Source organism: Phocoena sinus, chromosome 19 (assembly GCF_008692025.1).
Source record: "Phocoena sinus isolate mPhoSin1 chromosome 19, mPhoSin1.pri, whole genome shotgun sequence".
Classification (NCBI taxonomy): domain Eukaryota; kingdom Metazoa; phylum Chordata; class Mammalia; order Artiodactyla; family Phocoenidae; genus Phocoena; species Phocoena sinus.
In genome coordinates, this window is record NC_045781.1 from 57,876,126 (window position 1) to 57,904,114 (window position 27,989).

The window sequence follows — 27,989 nt, forward strand, 5'->3', positions numbered from 1 at the left end:
CGTTACTCCCTGTTGATTCAGCACAAGGGAGAAGTGAAGTGGTCCAGTGAGAGCTGGGCGGGCTGGCAGGGAGGGGTCTCCATCTGCCACCCGGTTTCCTCCTTGCTGCTAAGTGGTCTCAGATGCCCACATCCCGCACTGAGAGCTCGCCGTGGCGCAGGGCCGGACAGCGAGGGTGCCAGAGGGCTGCTCTGCCCTCTGCGGCCAGCGGTCCAGTGGAGGTGATGCCCACTCGGCTGGGCCGGGCTGGGCATGCGGTGGGGCCCCAGGGAGTGGATTATGTCCGCCCTTAGGGAGTTTCATTCTGATGGAGGGAGGCAGACAGAGAGGCAAGGGAAGTTCCGTAGGCCTCAGACTCAAGTAGTAGTGGAAGAAAGTTGTAACCAGCATTTAGGCAACAAATGTGTAAGCATCTGTCATGTGCCTGGACATTCTGGGTTCTTGGCAGGCGTGGATGAGGAGAACAAAGATCCCCGTGTTTGTGGGGGAAGCGGTGTAAACGCCATCAGTATCCAAGTTCTCTAAAGTGTTAGAGCGCCGGGACGGGGTTGGCGGTGGGAGGACTCTGGGGTGAAGTGGGCTGGTTGAGGGGAGGGTTACTCAGCTCTCGCTGGAGCCCAGACTTGAGAGGAGGGAAGGAGGCAGCCAGGCAGGCATGAGCAAGGAGGAACGAGCTGGCATTCCATCTCGGCCTCAGAACCCTAGAGGCCGTGCGTGAAACCAGGGTGGACGGTTGGAGCGCGGGGCATCCAGGACGCTTGTGCGAACCCTCACCTCCAGCTTGTTGCCCGACTCCATCCGGTGGGGGTGGAATCACGTCAGACAGGTTAAAGCTGAATAAATGAGAAGCGATCATTGCACATGACAGGCAGGCCTGAGGCGGCTCTCGCCCGTCACGCTTCCTGTTGGCGCTGCGCCCTGACCGCCAGCCGCGCGGAAGGCCCGTGCCTCACAGAGCCTCCCCTCGGGTGTGTTCTTGCAGGTCACCTCTTCTATAAATTTGGAATCACGGAATCCGACTGGTATCGAATCAAACAGAGCATCGACTCCAAATGTCGGACGGCCTGGCGGCGAAAACAGCGAGGCCAGAGCCTGGCCGTCAAGAGCTTCTCCAGGAGAACCCCGTCCTCGTCCTCGTACGGCGCCTCAGGTACGACGCAGGGTGGCCCAGGCAGGTGGCCCCGGGGACGGTCAGAGTGAGAACGGTGGTTCTGTGCCTGCACGTGCCTTGTGAGAGGCGGGGAGCCTCGGCCGGACCCCGAGAAGCTCCCAGGGCAGCTGTCTAGGTGGAGGGCATCCTGGGCCCAGCAGCAGCAGGAGCTGGGCCGGGACCACCTCGGACGCCGCCCTGAGCGCTGCTCCCTCTGCCTGGTGGGCCAGCACGTCGCTGGCTCGCTGTCATTGTCACCATCTGCGTGGCGTCTGCAGGCGAAGGCTGGGGTGCAGCCTAAGTCGTGCTCGTTACTGCCATGGTGAGGACGCAGCCTCGGTTATACTCACCCTCAAGAACGGGAAGCTCTTAGGCTTTCTTTTCAGGCATTGGAAGGACAGCTGGGAAAGTTCACCAGGAGTGACAAGGAGACCAGCATCGCTTGTCACCGAAGATGTCTCAAAACGTCGTAACAGAAATGGTCTTTTAACTCCCGCGGACAGTCCCTGGGCAGTGGCTCTCAGACCTGAGCCCTGACCGGGGTTGGGACCGGGATTCAGGGGCAGCAGCGGGCAGGGTGGGCGGAGCTCTCGTTCTGGAAGCGCTGCGGTGACAAACCAGGTCACCTGGAGTCCTTACAGGGTTATGAATCTTGCTGAGCCAGACCTCAGGAAGCGGTTTTCCTCGGTGGTTTGGTGGTTATCAGATACTTGGCCTTAGCTTGCCATGTGAATCATGCAAGCTGCGGGTAGCCGACTCTCATGGGCCAGACAGGTCATGCCCTGAGCAGAGCTTCTGTGCGGGGCCTGCATTGAAGAGTCTCTCGGTGAGGAGCCCGGCCTTGCTGTCACCAGCAGGATTCTGTCCTGGGAACTTAGGTAGCAGTTGGGGCCCCGCTGGGGGTGGCTCCTTGGCGAACCGGACTGGCTCTGTGGTCCTAAGAGGGTAGGCGTGGGGACTGTGGCTCCAGGGACGCAGGTTTCACCGTGGCCGGGGATCTGCCGTCTTACCCCGGGGCCACCTGGTCAGCACGGCCGTGCTCAGTGCCTGTCCCCATCAGATGAGGTGGGCTGTGGAACCCGCGTCCCCGCCTCTGGAGGTGCCCGGGACACGTGACGAGCTGACTTGCAGGCGGGCCCCTCGGGATTGTGTTCAGTTCAGATCCTGCCTCTGGGTGGTGGTCTGAGGCTCGGCGTTGCCAGCCAGCAGCTGCGTGAGGCCCCAAGCCTGTCCGGCCCATGTTGGAGCAGGAGGGTGCTGGGTCCTGAAGCTGTGCTTGGACTGCTGGGCTGGCCACCTTGCATCCGCTTCTGACCTTGTGGTTGGGGACTCAGGTGGCCTTTGCCCCTGAGGTTGATCTCCATCGCAGGCTGGTGATGTCATGCTTTGTCTTTACCCTCGCTCACTTGTTGTTTTGTTTTTCTTCCAGTTATTAGTGTTTCTTTCAGTTGAATGACAGTAATTCAGTTTAATGGTAGTTGCGTGTCTTTAGTTCCTCTGTCTTTCTGTCCATAAACGTGTCAGGGTTCCTCCTAAGAGGCTGTGGGTTTTGTTTTCTTTTTCTTTTTCTTTTTGGCTGCGTTGGGTCTTCGTTGCTGCGTGCGGGCTTTCTCTAGTTGCGGCGAGCGGGAGCTACTCTTCGTTGCGGTGCGCGGGCTTCTCATTGCAGTGGCTTCTCTTGGTGTGGAGCACGGGCTCTAGGCGCGTGGGCTTCAGTAGTTGTGGCGCACGGGCTCAGTAGTTGTGGTGCACGGGCCTAGTTGGCAGGTGGATTCTTAACCACTGCACCACCAGGGGGGTCCCCAGGCTGTGGGTCTGGCAACTCTCAGTGCTGCTGTTGGTCCCGTGGCCTCTTGCGGGTGGTGAATGGCCACCACGAGGGGCTCTTCAGTGCCGTGGCCGGGCAGGCGCTGAGCCTCAGGACGTGTGGCTCGGAATGGACTCTGGCCGGCCTCGGTGGCTTGGGAAGGTCTGCTGACTGCAGCAGCACCGTCCATGGCCAGGGTGACGGGCGCTTTCTCAGGAGCAGGGGGCCCTCTGTGTCGTCCCGATGGGCCTCGGAGGACGGACACCGTGATGCCACCCGGCACCTTGCTGCCTCCGCCCACCTGGGTCTCTGTGCCTGGGTTGTGCAGCAGGGGGCACTGCGTCGGGGCGGGGGGGGGTCAAGGTGTGCCTTTTTAAGGAGCATTTGAGGGAGGCCGGCACCATCGCAGCCCCTTTGCCTCAGGTGCTGTGTGTCTGGAAAGCACGGGGGGCGAGTTCCGGGCTCTGGGATGGGTCTGGACTGCTCTCGGGCGGTCCGCTGGAAGCCAGAGGGCGGCCCCTCCTCGGGTGCTGGAGCCCTGGGAGTTTTGAGAGGAGCACGGACCACGTTCTTCTTTCACCAAACTCTTGGAAGTACGTTGTTCTGTAACTTTCTGTTGACTGGATCTTTTTCTGCTTGAACGTACTGCCTACTTGGCCCAAACTCGATACAGCACAGGGTGGTTGGGTAAAGGGCCTCTGGGATTTCGTCCTTGTCCTTCCTGCGGACTCGCGGCCGGACCCAGCGAATCTGCTCCTTAAGGCTATTCTGGTGACAGACATAATCCAGGAACATGTAATTTAGCCAGGATTCCGTTAATTTGGAATTGGTAGTAATTCCAGCTGGAGTTGCCGTGTTCTCCTTTGAAGTATCGGCAGGCAGATGCTACAAGTGAGATTCTGAGCCGAGGCTGGTCTATTTAAAGCTGAACTAGTACTGCCAATTTGAACACAGACCACAACATCACTGGTCTTCAAGGGATTTTAAAAACATCAGTTTATTAAAATGTTTGTATCTCACCCTGCTGTCTGGCCACACCATGTGAACTTTCGTATGTGCTTGAGTTTAAGGTGGCTTAAACCTCCGCCCCCAGCGCTTCTCCCCGCAGCTCTCATTGGGGAGCATCCTTGTAGGGCCCAGAACCTTAGGGTCGCAGAGAACCAGCTCCTGACTGTGCGTCTCTCTGGACATGGGGCAGCGCCGCCAGTGGAGGCGAGGCCTTGGAGGGGCTGCCCTTGCCGTGTCACTGCCGGGGGGCCGTGGTCCTCCCTCAGCGTGAGTCGTTGCCTGGGGTCACTTGCCGTATCTCTTGGATTATCCTTGACCACAAGCAAGTAACAGGTGCAGTTTTTTGCACTGCACTTTGATATCAGTATTGATTGTAAAACATAGATTTAAGTTAGTCTCCATGTTGCATAATTAGAGGGAGCTATTGATGACATGGTAAATTCAATAACTTGAATTTCGTAAGTATTAACATCTTAATACTGTTATACTGTAACTTTTTAAAAGGCAGCCAGTGGAATCTACACCATGTCAATTTGATACCCACCATTAAGCTATTAAAAAATGCAGGAAAATTCTTTTCTTCAAGAATCAGACATGTTATCTTTTTCCTCTTTCCATTCATATCAGCATTCCACTTCTCGCAGAATTTCATTTTAATGTAATATGGTTTTATCTTTAGAAGTCTTTTTGAGTAATCCATTCTTTAGAACAAAAATACGTATATACATTGAAACTTAAAATTTTTTTTTCCCTGAGTCCTAATGTTCTAAGTGTATAAGAAAATTCTTCTGATTGAGATAGTATTACAGTTAAAAGTAATACACAACACATGAAAACAAACGTATCTCATTCTGGGTTAAACATGGAAAGTAAACTTTGACTGGAAGTGTTCCTTTAATTGAGTGGATGGAACTTTTCTCCCAAGTTAGTTTTTTGTTTGTTTATTTACTTTTGGCCGCTTTGGGTCTTCGTTGCTGCGCGCGCAGGCTTTCTCTAGTTGTGGCGAACAGGGGCTGTTCTTCGTTGCGGTGCGCGGGCTTCTCATTGCGGTGGCTTCTCTTTGTTGCGGAACACGGGCTCTAGGCACGTGGGCTTCAGTAGTGGTGGCACATGGGCTCAGTAGCTGTGGCTCCTGGGCGCTAGAGCACAGGCTCAGTAGTTGTGGCGCAAGGGCTTAGTTGCTCCACGGCCTGTGGGATCTTCCTGGGTCAGGGCTCGAACCCGTGTCCCCTTCATTGGCAGGTGGATTCTTAACCGCTGCACCCCTGGGGAAGTCCCTCCCTCCCCCAAGTTACTTTAATTATCCATGGTCCCTACCTTGCGCCGGTCCGACACAGAGTTTAGTATGCACTTTTTTCCTGTTTTTCGTTTTCCGTTTTTGTCACTACATCTGAGGAGCTTCACTTACGTAGTAGGTGGGAACCATCTGTGTCTGTGGGTCACTGGATCTTTAGACGCTGACTACAGGTGAGAAGGGCCCGCTGTCTAACAGCTGTTGCTCACGACACTGCACATTGGAAGTCCAGGAACGAAGGCTCTCCCTTCATTTCCGTGGGCAGTGTGGCTGGGGAGAGAGGGAGGCGGAGGTGGGCTCAGCCCCAGGATGGCAGCTCAGCCTCGTGTGCATCTCCCCGCAGAGACCATGATGAGCACGCCGCCGCCCGCCAGTGAGCTGCAGCAGCCCCCGCCCCAGGCCCTGCACTACGCCCTGGCCAACGCCCAGCAGGTCCAGATCCACCAGATCGGGGAGGACGGACAGGTCCAAGTAGTATGTACTTCTCGCCAGTTTGCCTTTGCAAGTGGAAGGGGAGGGCACGGCTGGGAAGCGGGGGGGAGGGGCGCCGCGACCAGCTCTCCCTGCACTTCTGGATCCCGCTGACAGCCTGGGATGGGGTCCAAGTAGAAATAGTTAAGGTAGGCCTCCTACATCTCGTAGACCTCTCTGCCGGCCCCTCGCGGCTCCCCGGCCTGTGCGCTTCTGCCGGTCCTCCTGGGAGACATCAAGATGTATCACAGATATTTTCTCAGTTCAGAAGCATGGGCACCCTTTACTGAGAGGAGAAGAATAACTTCGTTCTGCGGCCAGCGGAGAGAGCTGGTGGCCTTAGTCATTGTGTAGTTTCTTTCGATTGTGTGACGAGTCGCCCTTGTGTGCTGCCGGCCCAGGTGGACGTTCCTCCCGACGCTTCGTGGGAGAGCGGGGCAGGAACTTCCAGGGGATCCTGGGGATGCTTTAGGCACCCAGCCTCCTCGCCGTGGGCCTCGTTGCAGGGCTGCCTCCTGGAGACCTGGTTCTGACCCAGGCGGCCTTGGTTTGATGCTGCACTCAGCACGCTGTCTGGAAAGGGAGGGCTTCCCGAGAGCACCGAGGAGGATTGTAAAGAGTTCTTCTTCCAAGGGAGACGGAACAGTTATAAACAGTGGATTCTTTGTTTAGCTGACAGTCACAAAAGCAGTTACTCTAATCTCGTTAGCAACGAAGTTCTTTGAAAGAATTCCAGAAGAGATAACTGTGATAGAGGGTTCACATAGATGTAGTAAAATGAAAGCAATAGAAAATTCAACAGTAGTTTATTTTCAGGTCCATTTTGATTAAGGTAGAATTTTAAATAAGATAATGGATATTCATTTCATTGAGCTAAGTTAAGGTTTACAGGAATTATTTGTCTGCCTGTATCTACAAACATAAATGCATTTTACTTGGAGTCTGATACTTTGGAACCACGTTTATTGTTTACTTCAGCTGTTTAAGTAGTCATGTGTTTCTTTGATTTAAAAAGAGTTGGCTGACGTGTTTTCTGTGTAGACACGTGTACAACTGCCACCCACCCTCCTAGTCACGCTGCTGTGTAGCCTCCAGCACCCCCAGGTCACTAGGGACCCTGTCTGAAAGTCCATGAGGTTTCTGGTCCCTCTGGAAAATTGTGGTTTCTCCTTTTTCCTGTATGTCCTTCACATTCTTAAATTTGCCTGTTTAGTAACATTTAAAGATTTAACAGATTTTTCCTAGGCCTCATTGCCCCTTTAAGAATTACTGCAAAGTTTTCTGTGTTATGTCCTTAAAGTAGAACTTCAAGAGGGTGTTTAGTAAGCTCACACCATGCGTGTGTGATACCGGCCACTCAGGCCTTAGCTGTCTTTTCTTGAACTGCGAGTGGAGAATCAGGAACAAACGTTTCGGAGAGCGTTTCTTGTTTCTTCTGATGCTTCTTGGTGTCTTCTCTTCTGCGGATCCCACAGGGCCACCTCCACATCGCCCAGGTGCCTCAAGGGGAGCAGGTGCAGATCACGCAGGACAGCGAGGTGAGTCTGGCTGCCAGCCCAGGGCCCGCTCTGCGCCCACGGGCCCTCTGCACTCTGACCTTTGTCCTTTGCGGTTGACAGCTGGGCATCCCCAGGTGACACAGGTGTCCAGCAAAGACCGCCTGCTTCCCACTTGCTGGGGCACAGACCCGAGGCCCTGCCTGCCCTCCACACCTTCCTGCCCTTGCCGCCCCGTGGCCCCATCTGGGCTTCTTTGTGAACACTTGCTATATGGAGGCTTTTGCTCCTGGCTGAAGTGCCCTCTGCAGCCCCAGGGGTGGGAGCAGCATGAGGGGGCCGCCCCTGAGACTGTGGCCTCACGTGTCCTTGGCTCCTCTTGGCACGTGGGGCCAGCGCAGGACTTGAGGGAGGTGGGACTCTGGTGAGAGGGCCCGTGAAGGTCCTGTGAACCTTCGGCGCAGCTTTTTCTGACTCGGCCTCAGCCGCCTGCGGTCCCGCCATCCCGGCCTCTTCCCACTGGTGTCCTTTTACTGTGACTCCACGGTAAGGACAGAGGCAGGAGGCCTTCCTGGCTTGCGTACCTGCCCAGGGGGCTTGGTGTGTGAAGGTCAGCTTGACCCTCCAAAGGCGAGGTCGGCGGGTCAGGCCCGGGGCACAGGGCTGCAGCCCGCAGATTGGGGCGTGGCTTCCTGCACCTTGTCCCCGCCTGGGAGCAGTGCTCTCCCTGGATATCCCCCCCAACGTGTGCCATGTGGGCGGAGCTGAGGGCCGGGCTTGCTTCCAGCCATCGGCGCCAGGGGCTGTCGGCCCCTGGTCTCAGGAGAGTCCCGGGGAAGCCTGGGACTCGTTTAGCGGTGCCTGCTGGCTCCTCGTGTTCCGGCCGCACCGGGCTGCTTTCCTTAAGTGGGTGACGTTAGTGCCCCCGATCTCTCAGTCCCAGCCCCCAGCCTCACAGTCAGAGAGGGAAGAGGTGGGCGGGTTCTGAGGGGACGGCTCCGAGCTGGACAAATCCCTGTGAGTCCTCAGATGACGGGACAGGTGTGTCCATGGGAAGGTGGGGCGCACGGCCAGGTCGGTGCCCGGGGGGTGGGGAGGCTAGCGGGGGCGGGGGGGGGGGGCGGTGAAGGGGAGCAGGGCACAGAGGCTGGGGAGTGGGAGGGGCAGGTCCCGGGAGGCCTGACCGCAGGTAAGGAGTGGGCTTCCGCCTGCCTCCTGCGGGGCCAGCGGGCTGGGGGTGGGTGTCTGTGAGCTCACACAGAGCAACATGTTGCGGGGTTGGGGGGGGGAGTGGGCAGCAAGCTAAGCGCAGGCGCCCCCTTGGGGGCAGGGGAGCTTCCCTTCTCCAGGCACAGGTGAGGGGGAGGCCACGCCCACAGAGGGCCGGCCGTCTACCAGCACGCCTGCCTTGCTGGCGGCCCTTGAAAGGAAGGAAAATGGTTAGGGTTGGAAAAGGAGAAATCAATGTACATCCGCTTTTATATTGTTTCTGCTAAAATTCATTAGAATACTTACTGAATTCCAATTTTTAGTATCAGTTTTGCCCTTTTTTTTTTTTTTTTTTAGTTTTCTTCACTGAATTCCTCCTCTGTATAATCCGGTGGGGTTTTTTTTTTGCTTCCATTAGGAATTGAATGCACTGAATTAGAAAAAATTGCTGATAGCGTAATGGTTACTTTGTAATAAGTTACAATATGCAATTAGTCTTCTTATCACAATGAAACCTTACTTTGTTCACTTAAAAATTAGGTAGTTGTTTTGTCAAAATGAGGATATCTGTAAAGAGACATTTAGCAACGCCTACGAGACTTAAAACAACTATTATTTTTTTAAACAAATGAAAGTGAATTTCCAGCTGGTGAGATCTCAGTAGGCCTGTAGTCTGGTTAATTGCATCACGTCCCGTTGATTTCCTGATTGCCATAATGCTCCATGATGTGTCAGATGTCCCAAAGGGGAAGCTGGGTGATGGGACGCAGGACCTCTCTGTCCTACTTTTGGTTCTTCTTGTGAGTCTGAGATCGTTTCAAAGTGAAGAGTTAGAAAAAAGACATTTCCATTTGGGGGTCAGGGTTGGGGGATGGCTACAATGTTTTTTAACTGGTTTGTTTTATTTGTTTTTGTAAGAAAAAATAGCACCTGTAAACTCAGCTTAAGTATTGATATTTTGGGATTTTTACGGCTACAAGGGACCGATGTTGGAATTGATGTTAATGGTTTTGCTGGTTTTCACGAATGGCCTGGGGATGTTCCTGCCTCTGTCTCGTGCATCTTGAAGCTGTTGTCTTTGATCACACCGTTATTCATCCATTTTGCAGGGCAATCTACAGATACACCACGTGGGACAAGATGGGCAGGTAAGTGCTCACCTGCGGTGGATCCCAGCGTGGCAGGAGCGGGAGCGTTGGCCCCGGGGACACATGGAGACACACGGGGCTGGGGCGTGTGGGCGGCGGGGCCCTGGGCTACTTGTGCAGCAGCTGTCTGTTAGAATAAGGCAGGTTTCGCTCCCGTTCATTGCTGTCCAACTCCAACCACTGCCTTTTTTTCTGGTCCTGAGAAAAAGACCCTGAAGCCCTCATTGAACTCACCTGATATGAACCGTCTACAGAGTGAAGCGCCCGGCTGAGGCGTTCTAGGGGTGATTTGCTTTCTAAGATGGAGTGACATTGCTGGTGAATTCGAGGATTGACGTTTTCACGTCCTCGTGAAGAGTTTCTGTTAAAGAGATGTTTATAACCTGAATAATTATGAAAGAGAGTCTGGACAACCTTCCTTTTTTATAGAACGTAACTTAGGGATCGTGAACATGGAGCTCAGTCACTACCAAGATAACCATAGACACTATTCTCGGAGCCGCGTGCACGATCCCTTCTGGCACACTGTGTGCGCTTCCCACGTCCTCGGCGAGGGCCTCGTGTCTGCCACAAACGGTCACGCGGGGTGTGCGTTGCTGGACTCGAAACCAAGGGACATCACGCCCCGAGGGTTTCCCGTTGAGCCCTCGGAGCGCCTTGGGACGAGTGCGATGTTCAGGTTGGACTTTCTCCGTTGAGAGTGTCGTCTTGAACATGCTCACGAGGTTCTAATCAAAGTCCTAAAGCAGTATTAATATATAAAAATGGCGGCCTTGGCAAAAAGCCAAAGAGTTGCAGCATTTTAAAAGCTGCGCTGAGTTTTAACCTTAGTTACACCTCTTCTTTAGCATCCTTCTCAGGGCTCTTACTCCAGGTCGGGAAAGCTGGGGGCTCTTTGTCACTTGAGCCTTGAAACAAAACCTCTGCTTTCCCAGAGTTGTGCTCTGGTTTTTTTCTGCTGCTGCTGATGAGGTGGCCCGAGGTGACCCGGCAGCCTGGGGAGGGGTGTCGCTTCCGGGCAGCTGTGTTTGCTTGCCTTTCCGTTGTGCTTTCGGGGAAGGTGTAGGGAGAGGAGCCCTGTCCTGGAGGGTCGGTTACAGCGGGGAGCAGCGCAGGGGCGTCGAGCCAGCCTCTGCCAGCGGGAGGGCGGCCTTCTCCACACTGCAGCGTGGGCCCCGCCGCCCACGTTGGGCCTCACATACCGCGATCTGCCGCTTGCGTCTGTTGGAGCAGATTAAGGGTTGAGGTGCCCCCCAACCCCCAGGTAGGCCCTGTGAGGCTAGGCACTCAAACCCAGGGTGGAGGGATGAGGGCGGTGGAGAGGAGAGCACGGGGGTTAGAGGTGAAGCTCCAGTTGGGCTGAGAGCACGGGTTCCGGTTACTGGAAGAATGTCCCAGTCACACTTCTCACCCAGTCCCTGTCGAGTGGAGTGACAGTCATGATCGGGTGCTGAGATGCCTCTCCCTGACCCGGACGTCGAGTTGGCCGGGTGTAGACAGAACAGTCCCCAGAGGGTTCCATCGGTCAACAAGGCCGCACGCGAGGTTCATGTCGGGTTCACTCTGGCAACACGTGCTTTCTTGGCTTTGCCGCTTTAGATGTTAGAGAGGTTTGTGAGGTTATGTGGACATTTTTAACCTTAGCAAGATATTTTAAAATTTTAAATGAACTGTACAGGGTTAGAATTTGACCTGGTTTGGTGCATTAATTAAGAATGATGTGATTAAAAACATGTTTAGGGAGCAGTAAATTGTGCCTTGTGTCCCTTTAGCACAGCGTCTGTCCTTCCGCTGAGACCTTTCCGCGCATTGTCCATAAATCCTCGCCTTCAATCACACAACAGTTTGCCTTTCACGCCTGGAGTCTGGTTGCCTCCAGGGCTGTGCTGGCCTGATGTTCTGCCCCTCGAAACGCAGGCTGTTTTGGGGGGGGAGTGAGGGTCTGTGTTCAAGCAAAAAGATGCTGCTCTTTGAAAGGAGCGGACACGTCTGCCCGCCGTCGTGAGTATGTGGGCAGCAGGGGCCTGGCTGCAGGAACAGTGCCGTTAGCCTCCTGCGCTGTTGGCTGGCAGGCAGGCCCCAGAGCTTGTGGACGGAGCAGTCACTTCAGTTGGGCTCGTCGCTGGGGAATCGGGTCATGGGGCCCCTTTCAACCGTTAAGGTTTGAATTTGAGCCTCCAAAGTGGGGCCTCTCTGAGTCCAGCCAACAAACACTGGGCCTTGGACCCCAGTGGGTGCTTGGTGAGCTGCTCTCCCCACCCTGTGGTTGCTGGAGGAGCTTTTCCAGGGGAGGAGGGGTTCCCCTCTGGGGGAGAGAGGGGACACCCCGAGCTGGGGCCACTGCTCCCCGGCCGGCTTTCCCTCGTCCCAGCTCACCGGTGGGCCAGGTAAACCCGGCTCTGGCTCCAGGTCTGTCCGCCCTCCTTAGAGCTCAGAGGTGCACCGTGGGTGCGAGTCTGCCTTCGGGGCTCGAGAGGCGGCCTCACCGGTTCCATCCCGACTCCTCCTGGCCGTGCGTGGGGCAGCAGGGTGGGGTGTGGGACAGCCCCACCGCGTGCAGGGGACGTTCCCATCTGATGACGTGCGTAGGCGCGTGGCAGGGCCTCCCTGCCTCCCAGACACCCACCTTTCCCCACCACGGTGCTGTCTTGTCCACAGAGGGTTTCTGCTCGCTTCCAGGCCCTTAAAGCACCACGATGGGTTCTGTCCTGCTTCAGCTGCTCACGGCCGGGGCCGGGTGACTTTGCAGTAATGCACGACAATTTCGGGGTGCTTTCTCTTCACACCGCAGGACTGTGTACTGTCGATAACCGTCTGAATTTGACCCCAGTCAGCGGGGTCCCCGGGTGCTGGTAGCAGCAGGTGCTGGGACCTCAGGGATCTGACGCTTAGGAAGGGCAGGGAAGGCCGAGGGTGATGCTCTCAGACCGGGGACTGGTTCCCATGGAACCACAGCGCCTCCTGGCTTCTCAGAAATCACCTGCGACCCACACAGTGGGCTCTCCGAATTTGCATGGTGACTTTTGGGTAAAAACGTGGCCATGTCTTTAAAGGGAATATCTGGATATTCAGTTTAGACAGCAAGAGGTACAGGCTTTGGTTCTGATGAATTGGATGTGGTTGAAGATTTAGCCAACTCAAAATAATCTTTCTGATTTCTCTAATCAGTTGGAGGAAAGGCAAAATAATCTTACTCAGTTTAGGAGGTGGCAGTGCAGTTGTAGAACTAAATCTGGAAGTACAGACGTTAAACGGGAGGTGAACTCTGAGAATTGGAGGAAAGAAGTGGCCGAAAGAGGACGTTTGTTCTGGAAATGCTCTCAGTGTCACCTTGGCTTCCAGGAGGCAGATGGTGGTGGGGAAGCGGAGGGCATCCTCCTGGCGGGAGGGGGGTGTGGATCCGGGCAGGACCTGCTCCGTGGTGGGGCTCTGTGGGGTCACAGGCGCTTCATGTCAAAGCCACACGTCTCCTGGGACGTGTGCGTGTGCTGTATTCTTTCCCTCTCACTTCTCTAAAGGTCACTGTTTCCTTGGGGGTCGGGTTGTCTGAGGCATCAAAGTGTGTTGTTTCACTTAGAGCTTCACGTCTGGCCCCTCAAGTGAACACCACTGCTGAGGAGGGAGTGGGTGTGAGGCCGAGCGTGTCTGTCACGTCCACGAGTGTGGTCCCCGCGTTGGGTTCATCTGGGTAGTTCAGGAAGATCCCGAGGGGACACATGCAGTGACACAGACGAGGCGCTGCCTCTGCTCCATCTCCTGGCTGTTCTGCTTTGAGCGTTCTGAGCTGCTCAGCGTGCGTGAGTTCAAGGGAAGCGGGGTGAGCGCCTCATCTCGGCTCGGTCGTGCTCAGGGGACAGCGGCTGGCAGTGAGACCGTAGGACTGGGGACCCGCGTTGGCGTTGGCCTTGTGGCACAGAGACATCTGGCTCTGAATCTGCCCCGGTTAGAGCCAGTCCCGAGCCAGTCACCCTTCAGCTGTGTAGACGAACGCATGCTGGGAATCACGAGCTTCATTGTGAGACTGTGAGCACTGGGGCGCGTCCCTGTGCTGCTGGTCTAATCGTCACCTGGTTGCAGCCATCCCTTGCTGTACGACCCCCGCCCCCACCGCCAAATTTGGGGCCAGAGAAGACAATCAGTTATTATGCTTGGGGCTTCCCTGGTGGCGCAGTGGTTGAGAATCCACCTGCCAATGCAACGGACACGGGTTCGAGCCCTGGTCCGGGAAGATCCCACATGCCACGGAGCAACTAAGCCCGTGCGCCACAACTACTGAGCCTGCGCTCTAGAGCCTGCGAGCCACAAGTACTGAATCCCGCGCGCCACAACTACTGAACCTGCGCTCTAGAGCCCTCGAGCCACAACTACTGAGCCCGCGTGCCACAACTACTGAAGCCCGTGCGCCTAGAGCCCGTGCTCCACGATAAGACAAGACACCGCAATGAGAAGCCTGCGCACCGCAACAAAGAGTAGCCCCTGCTCGCCACAACTAGAGAAAATCTGTGCACAGCAATGAAGACCCAACACAGCCAAAGACAAATAAATTAAAAAAAAAAAAAAAAAAATTATTACCCTTCACCATTCGGGGTTCACCGGGCCCAGCGGGAGGAGGTGGTTCTGCCACGTCATGTCACTGGGTCGTCTGGAGGCTCGGGGCTGCCCTGTCCAAGGGATCCCTCCCGGGCCTGGAGCTGGGCTGTCCCCCCAGCCCGTCGGTTCTCCATGAGGGCTCCCCCAGTGGCCCAGGGCCTCACAGCATGGTGGCAGGGTCCGCGGGGCGGATGTCACCCGCTTTTGAGAGCTGGGGTGCAGACGTGCAGGCCCCACGGTGACCACGCTCCTGAGGGCGGTGTGGGATGTCCACGCCGTGGTCTGAATGCACAGGATGTTGCTGGCAAAGAGGGCTGTGACATCTCTCGGCATCCATTCTGGGCCCAGCGTGGCCTGATCGTGAGCTCCTGAAGGGCAGGGCCTGTGTCCTTCATGGGGAGGCAGGGGCCTGCCTGAGTGCCCGGAGAGGCCCGGTGGATTTCCATGGAGACGGTTACTGGGTGAATCATGCACCACGAGCCCCGGAAATGAGCCTCCCTGCTCAGGCTGGTGGGCTGGGAGTTAGTCTGTCAGTGCTGGCATCGAGACCTCAGCCCACCCACCCGAGTGGCCTAAAATCTGCATCGAGCACTTGACACTTTTTAACTGTGTGCTTCGTTGGGGCAGCTTGGCTGATGGTAAAAGTTGGGTGCATTTTTTATGATTATTGTGTATTGTTAAATTTTTGTTGAACTGTTAGAACAGTCTTAAAATGTCCTTTTCTGCATTTAAAGAATTGAGATTTTTTACATCTAGATTTTTACGATTTCTAAGTTTTGCATTCTGTTCATCTTGGTTTTGGGGGAGTTTAAGAAAACAAAGCAAAGACCGCAACATTTATTCGTGTGACTAAGAAGCAGTGCTCTCGAGCGAACAGGCTGCTGCTGGCTGACCGCGAGGTCCCCTGGCCACTGTGTCTGCGGCGCCTCTGTTTCCTGGGCTCGTCAGCACCCGAGGGCAGGCCTGCCCCTGGGAGGGCGCTGGCGCCTTTGTTTTAGTTAATACCGAGTTGTCACTAAAGGTCAGAGTACAACCCAGGAGGAGGAGGCTGGGGCCCCCTGCACCTCCAGTGTCATGCTCCGGCCTCCCCGGCTGCCATAGCCATGGGAGGAGCCAGCCCACTGCCCACGGGGCCGGTGTTCCTTTCTGGAGCTGGACGTACGCTCCCTCTGACACCCCAGCCTTGTGTTGCTGTTGACGATGTGAACCAGGGGATGTCATTCTCCTTTACACGTGGGGACAGTAGCCGGTGCCTCTTCCAGGGTTGTGCAGGGAGGTCAAGTCCAGGATGGATGCAGCCCCCAACTCTCATGTGAGTCCTCAAGCCCCCGCCTTGGCTCCAGATCTCTAGAACACAGTCATCACTGCTGTTGTCACTGCCACCACCAGGACTGCACAGCCACTGTCACCTCCCCCTCCGCTGTCATCACTGCTGTCGTCGCCTCCACCACCAGGACTGCACAGCCACTGTCACCTCCACCAGCGTTGCCTCCACCAGCGTTACCTCCCCCTACTCCACCATGAAGGGATGTTTCAAGCGAGTTTCGATGCTTGTGAGCTGTGATCTGTCTTCTCTGCCTCGTGCTGTGGAGGCTAAAGTGATAGAGCTCCCTCCGCCTGGCCCTTAGGAGTTTTACTGGGGGGAGGTAACAAACTAGGAGTGTGTGAGAAAGGTAAGGGGCAGATCCACGCTCTGTTTCTTGCCTGTCGCATTGTGCATTCGGTAGGCACTCAGGTGTGGGGCAGAGCTGTGAAGATTCAGAGCGGCTTCCAGAGGGCATGTGGATCCAGGCGATTCAGATCTAGTGAGATGTGAACGCTCACTTGGTCCCAGCTCCATTGCCAGGCAACATCGTATCTGTTGGGACATCTGAATCTGGGTCAGTTTTTTCTCCATAGTTGGGAGATTTTCAGCCACATGGGGCATCTTTAAAGACTGGAGCTTTAGTCATGGTGCTTACGTTGTGAATCACGAAATGGTTTAGTACTGTTTCAACTAGATGCGCATTTTGGTAGATTTTTATTTTTTTTACAGTTGTGGTTAACGTCATCTAAGATGCGTACGAAAAAAGTTGTGTGTCTGTCTGTAGGCTGAACGACGTCAGGACACTTGGAAACCTGGGAGTTGTGTGTGTTCTGGCAAAGCCCGTCTCTGCAGTAATGAATATGCCGCACAGACACGCACGCACAGAAGCACACACACACAGAAACACACACATGCATGGGTCACATGTGTTTTAAAAAGGCAACACGGTGATGTGTCCAGGTTACTCTCCTCCTGCATCTGTGAGATAACTTCACCAGTATGTAACTAAATAGCCCTGGTGTTCTCGAGACTCTTAAACCTCTCTCGAGTTCTTTGGCATTTGTGTCCATCCTTATACTTTGCTTAAAAGTAAATTTCAGTAGCTCTCGGAACTTTTTCCATAAAATGAGGCATTATAAACCCAGCTGGGAAAAAGATTAGAAGAGGTGGGAAGTATCCAACATTTTATGTGTAGGACTTTTTTGGAGTGTAGGCCTTTTTTGGGGTGGATGAGAAGGGCTGTGTGTGAGTGCGTGTGTGTGTGTGTGGTGTGTGTGTAGGGTGCCTTAATCTATAGCAGTGAAACAGTGTCTGCCATTCCCAGGGACTCTAGTCCACTTTTAGTGGTCTGCCACGCCAGGAGAGCAGTCTCAGCCTTGCAGATGGTACACACTGTCACTTCACTTCTTTTTTAAAAAATATTTATTTATATTTTTATTTTTGGCTGCATTGGGTCTTTGTTGCTGTGTGCGGGCTTTCCCTAGTTGCGGCGAGCAGGGGCTACTCTTCGTTGCAGTGCGCGGGCTTCTCATTGTGGTGGCTTCTCTTGTTGCGGAGCACGGGCTCTAAGTACGTGGGCTTCGGTAGTTGTGGCATGTGGGCTCAGTAGTTGTGGCATGGGCTTAGTTGCTCCACGGCACGTGGGATCTTCCCAGACGAGGGCTCGAACCCGTGTCCCCTGCATTGACAGGTGGATTCTTAACCACTGCAACACCAGGGAAGCCCTCACACTGTCACTTCACTTCTAATAAAAATGTTCCCTTCAAGAAAATAGGTTCCTTCCAAAACACAGACACACATCTTGGAGAACCTAGGTAGCTCAGGGAATTAACCCCTCATGGAAAAGCCTTCTCTACCAGAAATGGTGGAAAATATCGTTTAAATGAGAAAAGGCCAGATGTGGAGGGAGTTTGGTGTTGAGTGGTTCCCAAAAATACCCTAGAAGAGTCACAGAAACAACGGCGCGTCTCCTGCTGCCCGGCCGCGGAAGCTGAGTGTGGCGCTGCAGGCTGTCGCCCTGCCCGGGGCAGCTGGCCCCGTCGGGACTCCGTTCCTTGGGAATCCTGGTCCCCAGCGGAGGCTTGGGGCTGCCGGAGGGGCTCCCGACTCCCAGGACTCCCCGTTCGCCACCTCCTGGGCCCGTGGGCAGCGGGGAAGGCAGTTTTAGGCGTGGCTGAGGATGACCAGTTAGTGACGCTGGCGGGGCAATCCACGCCTGTCATTTGTCCCTGGAGCTGTGACGAGCAAGACGGTTTCTGGTCGGACAAGGCCCGGAGGAGGTTGACAGAGGTTTGGGCTGGGAAGGATATTGTAATGACGTTTTTAGAAGAAGTTGCACCATGTGGTTACTTACGTGTACGGTTCCAGTATTGTAGGTCATTAGAGTCACGATGTCTTTGGAGGCTCATGTCAGTTGAGGCTGAGTAGCTTTACAAGCCAACCCCAAAGGCCCTTGCGATTGTTTGGACGCATCGCCCACGGCCCTGAGCCCCTTTGGTCAAGCCCCGCCTCAAAGGCTTTGACTCCAGACAGGCAAGGGAAGAGTGACAAGCCTTAAAATTCGAGAATCGTTTTTGATGAGTTTCATCATTTTCAAATATACGTTTAAAATGTTAAGTTAAATAGCTTCAATGCTATTAGATCCAAATTTTGTTCATTTCTGTTCTTCACAGTACCCAGTGTAGTATCAGTTGTCAGTACTCAGTGATTCCTTGTTGGTGAATAAATACAATAGTAATTATTTCAAATTAGCATTAGTTAACTGTAAGATATGCATGTGAGTTGAAAGCATTTTGATACACTTTTATTTTTAAGCCGTTTTAAAATGTGGCATACGTTCACTGATGATTTGTCATGAGTAATAACTTGGAAATGTCCGGAGCACTACTTACCTAAACCTTACAGCTCAGTAGGCTGAAAAATTGTGACTTCTGACTAATTCCAAATTTCTTTTTAGTGAGGCCTAAGTTGTAGAACTTTTTCTGCATAAGGAGGGTTTGGTGATTTCTCTGGGCTCTCCTGAAGCTTTTCTGTCACCGTCTGTGTTTTCCGTGAGGGGCGTGCGTGCAGCGGGCAGTGGAGCCCATGCCTGGTGTTGGACCAGTGTCCCTGGCGTTTGGGTGCAGAGCAGCTAAGGATTCTTTACCCCAGCAACTGTACTCCAGACGCCGTCAGGGCAGCTGCTGTCTGTTGGAAGGAACCGAGTTACCACTCCTGCACCAGGAATTTGCTTTCTGGATTTCTAGCTGTGGAGGAGGGTGGGTGGAAGGCCAGCCCTGTAATGGGGCTGCCCCGTGAAGTGCTGGCCATTTTTCCAGATGGTTCACTTCCTTACGGTAAGAGAAATAGGGGATGGAAAGTACCCGTGGGGACGTTTCCCTCCTGTTCTTCCCAGGCCCCGGCTTTTCCCCGAGCAAGCCCCGGGAGCTCTGGCCGTCCATGTTGTAGAGACTGGAGGCTCGCTCTGCGTGCTCTAGGTGGAGTCACGTGTGGACTCTGGTGGTTGCAGCCCAGAGGGGAGTCGCTGTACCGTGTGAGGCGTCTGAGCTTAGACAGTGGATCTGGGCGGGTAGGGTGCCGGAGTTAGCGCTGGGCTCTCCCGGCACCACGGGTCTCCAGGGCTTGGAGGTCTCAGGAGGACGTGGTGGAAGTTGCAGGAAGCTGAGCCGGGGGGCCGGGGCCACCAGACGGGCCTGCGGCGTGAGAGCTCGCACGGGGCTGGGACACGAGTGAGCCCTTGAGCCACTCGGCAGAGTTACTGCAGAAGACAAACCTTTCAAGCACAATGTCATGTCCCACTTTTCCCCCCGTGAGAGTGCGCTTCAGGGTGACCGTTGGCTTCATTGTGTGTTCGTGAGGAATCTTTCGTGTAGAAATCACAGGCCCAGTCTGATCAGGGCGCCCGGGTGCGGGCCAAGGCCGCTGCTCCGGCGGGCCTGGAATGCCTGGCAGAGTTGGAGGACGCGGACGGGCCCCCAGCCTGGGCCCCGTGGGCGTTGTGTTCAGAAATTTGACACCACCCGAGGCAGAACCGGCACGGACGCTCATGGTCGGGCTCCATGCAGCTCCAGAGCAGAGGTCGATTTCTGGTCAAGGAGGTCCCGAGGAATCGGGACGGCTTCTCCTCATTCTGAGTTCCCTCTCACACAGCGACTAAGAGGGAACATTTGCAGACGTACTGGCAAAAACTCCGCTACCGTCTTTCTTTACATCTCTCTGAGGACTTGCGGCCCCCTAATGAAATGCAGTCCGTGTGATGTGCCACTGGGCTTGGACTGGAGAGAGAAGGTAGCACCTGGCAGCCCTGTCAGGTGTGTGAGAGAGGAAGAGGGAGGGAGGGGCTGAAGGATCCTTGAACGGACAGGCACGCTGCGGATGACAGGCATTCAGGGTAGAAGACTCATCTAGAACTATTTTCGTGTGTAGGCAAACAGTCACTGATTTCAAGAATCCAGGCGATGGTTCTTGCTGACGCCAAAGTAAAATGAGCAGACAGCTCCTCGGGTGGCCCCATACCCGGCTTCAGAGCTGCCCGCTGAGCTGTTGCTTTCAGCCCCGTGCCCACGTAACGTTCCCACGCTGTCCCCTTGCTCTACAGACACGACCCTCGTGCTGACCGGTGAAGGTCGGCCCAGACTCTGACCGTGGCCTTCCTGTGGCGAAAGATGCACATTGATGTGGCCATCCAGCTTTAGAGCGGAGCCCTTGAGAAAGGGGGCAGCGTGGGCCAGCAGCCCAGTGACAGCCGCCCCGCCTGCCGGCAGATGCTTTACCTAGCGAGGGCGGGTGCGGAGGGGGAGACGGGGAGACAGGTGCCTCCCAGGCCACACGCGTGGCCGCGGCCGTCAGCCGTCTAGACCAGGCTCTGAGGGGACGGGGGGCACTCGGGTAAACCGGGCACGGCGAACAGGAGGGAAAGCGGGGCTCCTTGGAAGTAGGTCTTTGTGATGTCACCGCCAGGTGGGTCTTTTTGAGAGAATTCTCTTCCATTTAGGGCGGTGCTCCACCGGCACCTGAGTTGAGCTCCCCGGAGCCCCCGGAGCCGGAAGATAGATGCCCCCAGGTGGATGATGCCAGAAGGGCAGGTGTCTGGCAAGGAGACAAGTCGGCCAAGGAGATGGAGCGAAGGGCTCAAAGCCTCTTCATCGCAGAGGCCGGTGGAGAGAGGTTGAGAGTGTGTGCTCTTCCTTCTGTTTTAAAGGGAAATGATTTCTAAAGTCAGATGAGGCTTTCGAGCTTTCTTCTTGTCTGATTTGTGTGTAACCTTCTTTGACTCTTTCTGACGCGTTCCCGTCCCACGTGACTGGACCTGGCCTCGTGCTGTACTGGGGCAGCCTGGAGGGAGTTGGGACAGCCGCCCTCAGAGCCTCTTCTGTTTGGTTGCGTTCTTTCTGCCTTGCGGTCCTGGGCACATAAGTTAGCCTCTGAGTCTCAGCTTCCTCCCTGGTCACTCGTGGTAACAAACAAGAGGCCATCTGTGCCCAGTGCCCAGCACTGCAGCTCTTGGGCCGAGGCCCCAGGACCCCGGCCTGTCCTGCTGCTTCCATGCAAACCCACTGGCCCTGATGCCGGCAGCCCTCAATGCCCTCTTTCCCCCGTGTGTGGCGGGGCAGGCGCAGACACATGTCCCTGGTTGTTGGCCGGTCCTTGTGGGAGCTGGGCTCTCCTGGCTCCATCCTCCCCAGGCGCCCTCGTCCACTGGCTTCCATGGGTTTACCCAGTGAGGGAGCATGGGGGAAGGAGCCTCAGTGCTGGATGCTCCCTCTCCGGGGGTGCAGCTGGAGCCCGCAGCTGTGGGATGTGATTTGTGAGATTCCCCGCGTCCAGCCCCCTCTCGTTAGCAGTCACACGTGGTGGTGTCTCGTTTCCAGTGCGTGCGCGACAGCAGCCCCGCACCGGCTCCTGGCTAAACACATTGTAGAGTGAAATGTGGGCGTGCCCTTCCCTCGGGGCCCACCCCTCCCCCGAGGCAGGCTCCTATTGGCTGAGCGTGGAGGGTTGCTTTCAGGTGTCTTTTCACTCAGAGGAAGTTGGAAGGCATTCTTTACACCCGAAGTTAAACGTTTATACCGTTTGTGACTCCTGGTGTCCGTCAGTTGGCCCTTGAGCATGACGTGCGGTGTAGACAAGCACTTGTCACACACGAACCGAGCTTCTCTTTGTGAGCCCGGGCGTGTTTGCGGATGGCACACCTGCCTCAGAGCGTAGCCCCAAGCTCCCCTCTGCAGGGCGCAGGGAGGGGCCGGGATGTTTGTCTCCTGTCTACCCCATCTGGGTTGGGTGGCTGTAATCGGGTACCATGGACGGGGCAGAAACGGCAGATGTGTGCCCCACAGTCCTGGAGGCCGGAAGCCCGACACCACAGTGCCGTGCGGTTGGGTTTTGGCGAGGACCCTCTTGCTGTTATGTCCCCACGTGGTTTCCTTGGTGTGCCTGTGGGCGGCGTCCTGTGTCTCTCTCCCTCCTAGAAGGGCACTGACCTCTTGTAGGGGCCTCACACTCGTGGCCTCGTCCAACCCTAATGCCTCCTGAAGGCCCCACCTCCACACCCGCACCCCATCATGCAGGGAATCAGGGCTTCGACACTCAGTCCAGAGCACCCTGTCTGTTCCCAGGAAGGATTTTGGACCTGTGGCAGCTCTGCTGTGGATGCAGAACGGGGATTTGGGCTGTTTGGTCCCCGTATACCTTCTTGACCACACAGTAATCTCGTGTGCCTCACGTCAGCATGGATTGTTCTGAGACGCGGCCTCAGGCGGGCAGGCTCCAGCGGAGGACATGGCCCCGGGGGTGGAGTTGGGTCCCAGTGGCCTTTTGCATGGTGGGTCCTTTGGTAAATGCTCCCTGCTGACTGGAACTCAGTAGGAAAATTGCGTCACCTCTTTCTGGAAGTTCTTTCTTTCGTCCCATCACAGTGAACACGCCGATAATTTTTGTGGTTCTGTGGGGTGAGTTTTCCAAATTAAATAAAGAAACAGTGGGAGTCCAGCACACAGTCGGGGGGTGGGGAGCAGGGAGGGAGGCCGGCCGGAGCCCGACCCCGGCCTGCGCTCTGCTTCCTGGCCGCGACGGCAGCTGCAGCGTCTGTGTCGGTGTTTTGGCGTTTCAGCTCCTTGCCGATGGCTGGGCAGCTCTTCCTTCCCCGGGACAGGTCAGGTCAGGTCACGTACATGCTAATTAACACCTTTTTTGTTGTTGCAGCGCTGTCTTACCCGCTCCCTACCCACCCCCACCTGAGCCTTCTAGAAGCCAGAGGCCTGGAGCCCACGGGCAAGTGGAGGCCCTGGATTTGACTGTGGCTGAGTTATTCCACTCCCCGTCACCCCCACCTCACTCGACTGGAAGGTCTTTAGACACATGGTTAAGATCTGTTCCCAGGAGCGCCGCCCTCTCTGGAATGATGGGCTGAATACCACGCGCGTCTCCAGACTTCCGCTTTTGCTTTATCACATTTTTAGGCTTTGTTTTCCTTTCTTCCGGAGTGTGATTGAGGCTCACGCCCGATGCTGGAAGGAGGAACGGAGCAGAGGGCAGAAGCTGCTTGTGTTGACGGGAGCCACCGCCCCGAGCTGCAAATCTGGCTCCTGACCGCTGGCCTGTCAGCTCTGGAAGCGCCAGCTTGCTGGCCTGGCCGTAGCGTGCTTTTCTAAAACATTGCATCCATTGGCTCCAGCCCTGAGGCCTGTGAGGAGTCTCCAGGCCAGGCCTCGCGCCGAGGGCTCCAGGAACACCCAGGGAGCGGTGTTTGGTCTGGTTCTGTTGTGTTCTGGGGTTCCTTGCCAGTTGTGCTTGTGTCTGGCCGTGCCCCTCGTGGGCAGGAACTCCAAGTGGGATCCAAGGAAGCAGATTACATTTGCTGTACAATTGTACAAAATAGATTTTGTGCCGTGGGGTCTCCTGGCCGGTTGGCGGTTTGGGGCATCTTCCTCTCACCTCCTCATCTTTCTGTCATGGGGGAAGCTGCTCTTTGAATTAACATCCAGGTTTGGAAAAGTCCACTGGTTGAGTGCTAATATTACCGTAACCAGCTGGGTTCAGGCGGAAATGCAGACACAGGTCAGTGACCTTGGCTTCTCCCGGAGGCCTTAGGTGTGAGGGTCTCACCCTTCTCCTGGCCACGCACTTAATTAAGCTGTGCTCGGTGCCTGTCTTGGGAGTGCATGAGGGTTTTTTGCTTTGTGTTTTGTGTGTGTGAGCGTGCGTGTGTGTGTGTGTGCGTGTCTGGGTGTATTCTTGGTTGGATTGAGAGTTTTGTTTCTAAGTATTACTGGAAAGTCCTTGGGCTCCTTGCATTTATTTTAGGCTTTGCACCAGTTTTGCATTATCTCAGTTGGGTATCAAACAGCATTTCAGAACTGACAGAATATAGAGGAAAACCAGATGTGTGCACTCCAGAAAAACAGTGCTTGTAGACCCAGGATTCCCTGAGTCGGCGGCTTCAGATTTGGACACTGTGCCATTTTTCTTTGGTCTGAAAATAATGGGCTCTGCTTCAGAGACACACCAGGGAAGCCTGTGACCGAGGCCGGCCAGGTGGCGCGAGCTGCACCCGCGTCGGTGCATGCGTGTCTCTCCGAGGGAGCGCGGCCCCGCCGGCTCCCTCGCCCGGTCCAGCCGCGGGCAGCTGCCCTGGAAGTCTGGAGGCGCTGCTTCTGGCTACTGTCCTGGGAGCTCGCTGCTTTCCAGTTAGATGTTTCTGCCCCCCACCGCCTGCTGGGAAAGGCTGCAAACAGAAATGAGCAGGACGCAGGAAGGTGCCGCGGCTCGTTGTCGGGAGAAGTGGGAGCCAGGCGAGCCAGGCCCTCACTGTCCGGCAGGACCTCTGCCGCGGGCTGACTCTGTGCTCTTTCTGGGGCCGCCCCCGTCCCCCTGCCAGAGTGAGGACCCCCAGCGGGTGTCCAGCGGCCTCGGGTGCCGCAGGGATCCTGCCACTCTGCGCAGCGGGAGTCCTTGTCACCAGCTGAGATCCAGGTCAGCCTGACTGTGTGCGTCAGGAGCCGCACGGGGGCCCCCCGCCGCCGAGGGTGCCCGTGTGGTGGGCCCGCAGAGCGCTTTTTATTTGTCCTGGCTTCTCTCGCTCCTTTTACCTTCAGGAGAAGCGCCCTGCCTCCAGGGCGTCTGCTCCTGCCCCTCCTTCGGGAGAGGCCCTTCGGATTGTCCTCGGTGGGGTTGTCCCTGCCGGGTGTGCTGCTGGCTGCACTGTGACGTCCCAGCTCCAGGTGGTGGTGGGGTCGCTCCTGCCCTGAGCAGTGGTGGGGGGCGGGGTGGGGGGCTGCAGAGCCGGCCTTCTGACTCCTTCTCGCGGCCGCTCTCTCATCCAAGCTTCTTCTGCTTTTGAGAAGACGTATTCTTAAGCCGGAGTTGGAGGCGGCTGGGGTCCCCGTCCACCAAAGCCCAACAGGGCTTTGCTGTGGGTCCGTGTCCAGGACGGCTTCGCCGAGCAAGCTGTTTGTCCCATTCGGGTACCCGCCGGTCACTTGGGACAGGTGCCTGGTGCAGGGGCCCACAGCGGGGGCCCGTGTGACCCTCCCGCCCAAGTGCGGGGGCCCCTGGGGCCCGTGTGCCACTGTGGAGGGAAGCCAGGCGAGGCTCCGGTGGTGCCTTCCCAAGGCCGCAGGAAGGCGCCGCAGTCGTGCCTCCTTGTCTGCGGGATGTGTTCCAGGACCCCCAGAGGATGCCTGAAACCACGGGTAACACCAGACCCGTACTAGGGTTTTCCTGTACGTACGCATCTGCGCTGAAGTTTCTTCTACAAATGAGGCACAGTGAGAGAACATCCAGATGCCAGAGTCACTGTTGCTGTGCTTCGGGGCCACTGCGGAGTAGAAGAAGGGTGTCCTGAGCACAAGCCCTGTGATCCCCAGACAGTGGAGCCGATAGCCTAGATGCTCCTAAGTGGCTAACGGGTGGGACGTGCAGGACAAAGGTCAGGACGGGACTTCATCACAGTGCTCAGAACAGCTCGAGAGCAAACCTTAGGACTTGTTTATTTCTGGATTTTCCCATTTATTATTTTCGGACACGGTTGACGGCGGGTAACTGAAACCGCGGATGAGCGAGGTGGCTTTGGTGGGTGGAGCAGCCCTGGAGGCCGTGTCACCGCCGGCCTCTCCCAGCCTGGCGGCGCCCTTGCTCGAGTGCCACGTGAGAAGCGGGCCCCTTCCTGCCCACTGGAGTCGGAGCCCGTTTTCCATGGAGACGCTTGTCTCCCTTGGCTGTCCTTGCCGCCCCACCTGAAGAACAGACCCCCTCCCCGCACTTTTCTGGGGGGAGCGGGGGAGGGCAGAGCCTGGAGGGCGGGGGCGATAACGAAAGGCCCGGGAGGTCTTTCCCTTCTGTCCACGCGCATGCCCGCTTAGCGCTAAGTGTTCAACTCATTCCTGAGTCGCTTATCAAGACCAAACCGGTGTGGAAGCGTTGAAAGGCCATGGCATTTTGAACGAACTCCCAGTTGAGAATACTTTCCTGCGTTTTATTTACCCCCAGGCTGGGAGTGATCACTCGTAGTGCACGGCACACCTGCATTTGTAGGGAGTGGTGGCTCTTCACCAGAACCAGAGGGCAGGCCGAACTCGGAAATAGGTTCCACGACTTCATAAGTTCCATTAAAAGATAGTCTTAGATTTGACTTTAAATTCACCGTGTACGACAGTGACAGAACTGTGACGACGTTGCAATAGTTAACATTTGTAGTCGAGTCCAGGACCTGCAGGCGGGGGTGAGGTTGTGACGGGAGCACGGGCTACAGCCTCACAGCTTGTGTCCCCCAGCCTCGGCCCTCCGTGACACCCTCCTCTGTGGCACCTCCCCCAGCTCTCTCCCTAGCTGTCCCCGGGCCTTCTGGGCCCAGGTCCCCCCAGCTGCGTATCTGGACGCCAACCGGTTCTCATCTGCTCCTCCTGAGAAGCAGTCATTTCCCTTCACAGCCCGGGGACCGTTCCAGAATGTAGGCTCCTTGGGGTCGCGTCCTGCCCACAGTGTCTCGCACGCAGTGGGTCCTTAATGAGGGAGCAGCGTGGGGGGCCCCGCGCGCGTGGGCAGCGGGTGCTGGGGAGTGTCTGGTGAAGGCCAGCCGCTCTCTGGGATTTGGTCATTAGAGGCCTTTTAGTTACCTCGAGACGGTTTACATGGCTAGATTCAGACTGAGAGAAAAAGCCAACGTCCGTTTCGTACGTTCTGTCTGCCTCCGTCAGCTGCTCGCTGTAATCTCACAGTGTAATGTGTCTGTGCTCCGCGCACCACCACCCCCGCCACGCCCACCATGAGCGAGGACTGCGCTGAGCCCTCTGTGCTGCGCCGGCCTTCGGTTGGTGCTCTGAGGTTTGCAGAGCACGTGTGCGTACCCGCTCCTTGGGTTCTCGGTGTCCGGCTTTGATGCAGGACCAGCCTGGAGATCCAGATGCCCTAGCCTGACCTTGCCTTTCCAGGGCCCGGCTCGGGGATGTGCATGCGTCTCTTCACAGGGTGCCAGGGGCTTGGCCTTACGTCTGGCCCCTAGGCCCTGGGTGGGTGGATGGAGCAGGCGGGCAGTGAGCCTGGCTTGTGTGTTTCTTCCTGCCTCTTCCCCGCTCACAGCTCCAGAGCTGTCACTCTTGGCGAGAAAGGCATCGTAACCAGCCTGTATCCTCCAGCTGACAAGGTCTCTCCTTAACACTTAACCCCTCCTTCCTCCTGTTTTCTTCTGAAAGCTTTTTGTTTGAGTCTCTTAGGTTCCCCCAGAGCTGCCAGGCTCGGGGCAGAGTGGACCACAAGAGAGCCAGGGCGAAGGGCGTGCGGACACGCTTCTGAGTGTGGGGCTTCGGGACCAGCTCTGCTCCACTCCCCCCCTGTTCCTCGTTCTCTTTCCTCGTCCACATCGGCATGGTCTTCACTTAGTTCAGAAATAGTTACTGAGCGTCAGGTACACTGCTGGACGATGGGGATCCGGCAGTGAACAGAAGAGACCCCTCCCACCCGTGTCATCGTGGAGCCCCTGTTCCCGTTGCGTGGGATGAGCTGAGTCTGGAGTCACAGGTGCACAGTGGCCGAGGCAGCCAGGGCTCAGAGGGGCCCGGGGGCGCGGGAGGCCCTGGTCCCCACTGCCGGCCCCTTCCTCAGGGACGCGGGAGTCCCTGGTCCCCGCTCCCGGCCCCGTCCTCGGGGACGCGGGAGTCCCTGGTCCCTGCTGCCGGCCCCGTCCTCAGGGACGCGGGAGTCCCTGGTCCCCGCTGCCGGCCCCGTCCTCGGGGACGCTCCCTGGTCCCCGCTCCCGGCCCCTTCCTCAGGGACGCGCGAGTCCCTGGTCCCCGCTGCCGGCCCCGTCCTCGGGGACGCTCCCTGGTCCCCGCTCCCGGCCCCTTCCTCAGGGACGCGCGAGTCCCTGGTCCCCGCTGCCGGCCCCTTCCTCGGGGACGCGGGAGTCCCTGGTCCCCGCTCCCGTCCCCTTCCTCAGGGACGCGCGAGTCCCTGGTCTCCACTGCCGGCCCCGTCCTCAGGGGCGCGGGAGTCCCTGGTCCCCGCTGCCGGCCCCTT

The 27,989-nt window shown here is 56.5% G+C and overlaps 1 protein-coding gene across 11 annotated transcripts in view; it reads left to right on the forward strand.

Annotated features, from left to right (window-relative positions):
• Nucleotides 1-27,989, forward strand: part of BANP (BTG3 associated nuclear protein) — a 104,541-nt gene that overhangs the window by 65,482 nt on the left and 11,070 nt on the right. For 8 of the 11 annotated variants that reach the window (XR_004346929.1, XM_032613164.1, XM_032613160.1 and 5 more), the window contains 4 exons: nt 983-1,150; nt 5,603-5,733; nt 7,197-7,268; nt 9,545-9,583. Coding sequence is in view for 10 of the 11 variants with exons in the window: in XM_032613164.1 (XP_032469055.1) it covers nt 983-1,150; nt 5,603-5,733; nt 7,197-7,268; nt 9,545-9,583 (410 nt within the window). In the remaining variant the exon portion in view is untranslated. The remainder of the gene's footprint in view (nt 1-982; nt 1,151-5,602; nt 5,734-7,196; nt 7,269-9,544; nt 9,584-27,989) is intronic. The other 3 variants (XM_032613163.1, XM_032613167.1, XM_032613168.1) reach the window with 1 other exon arrangement.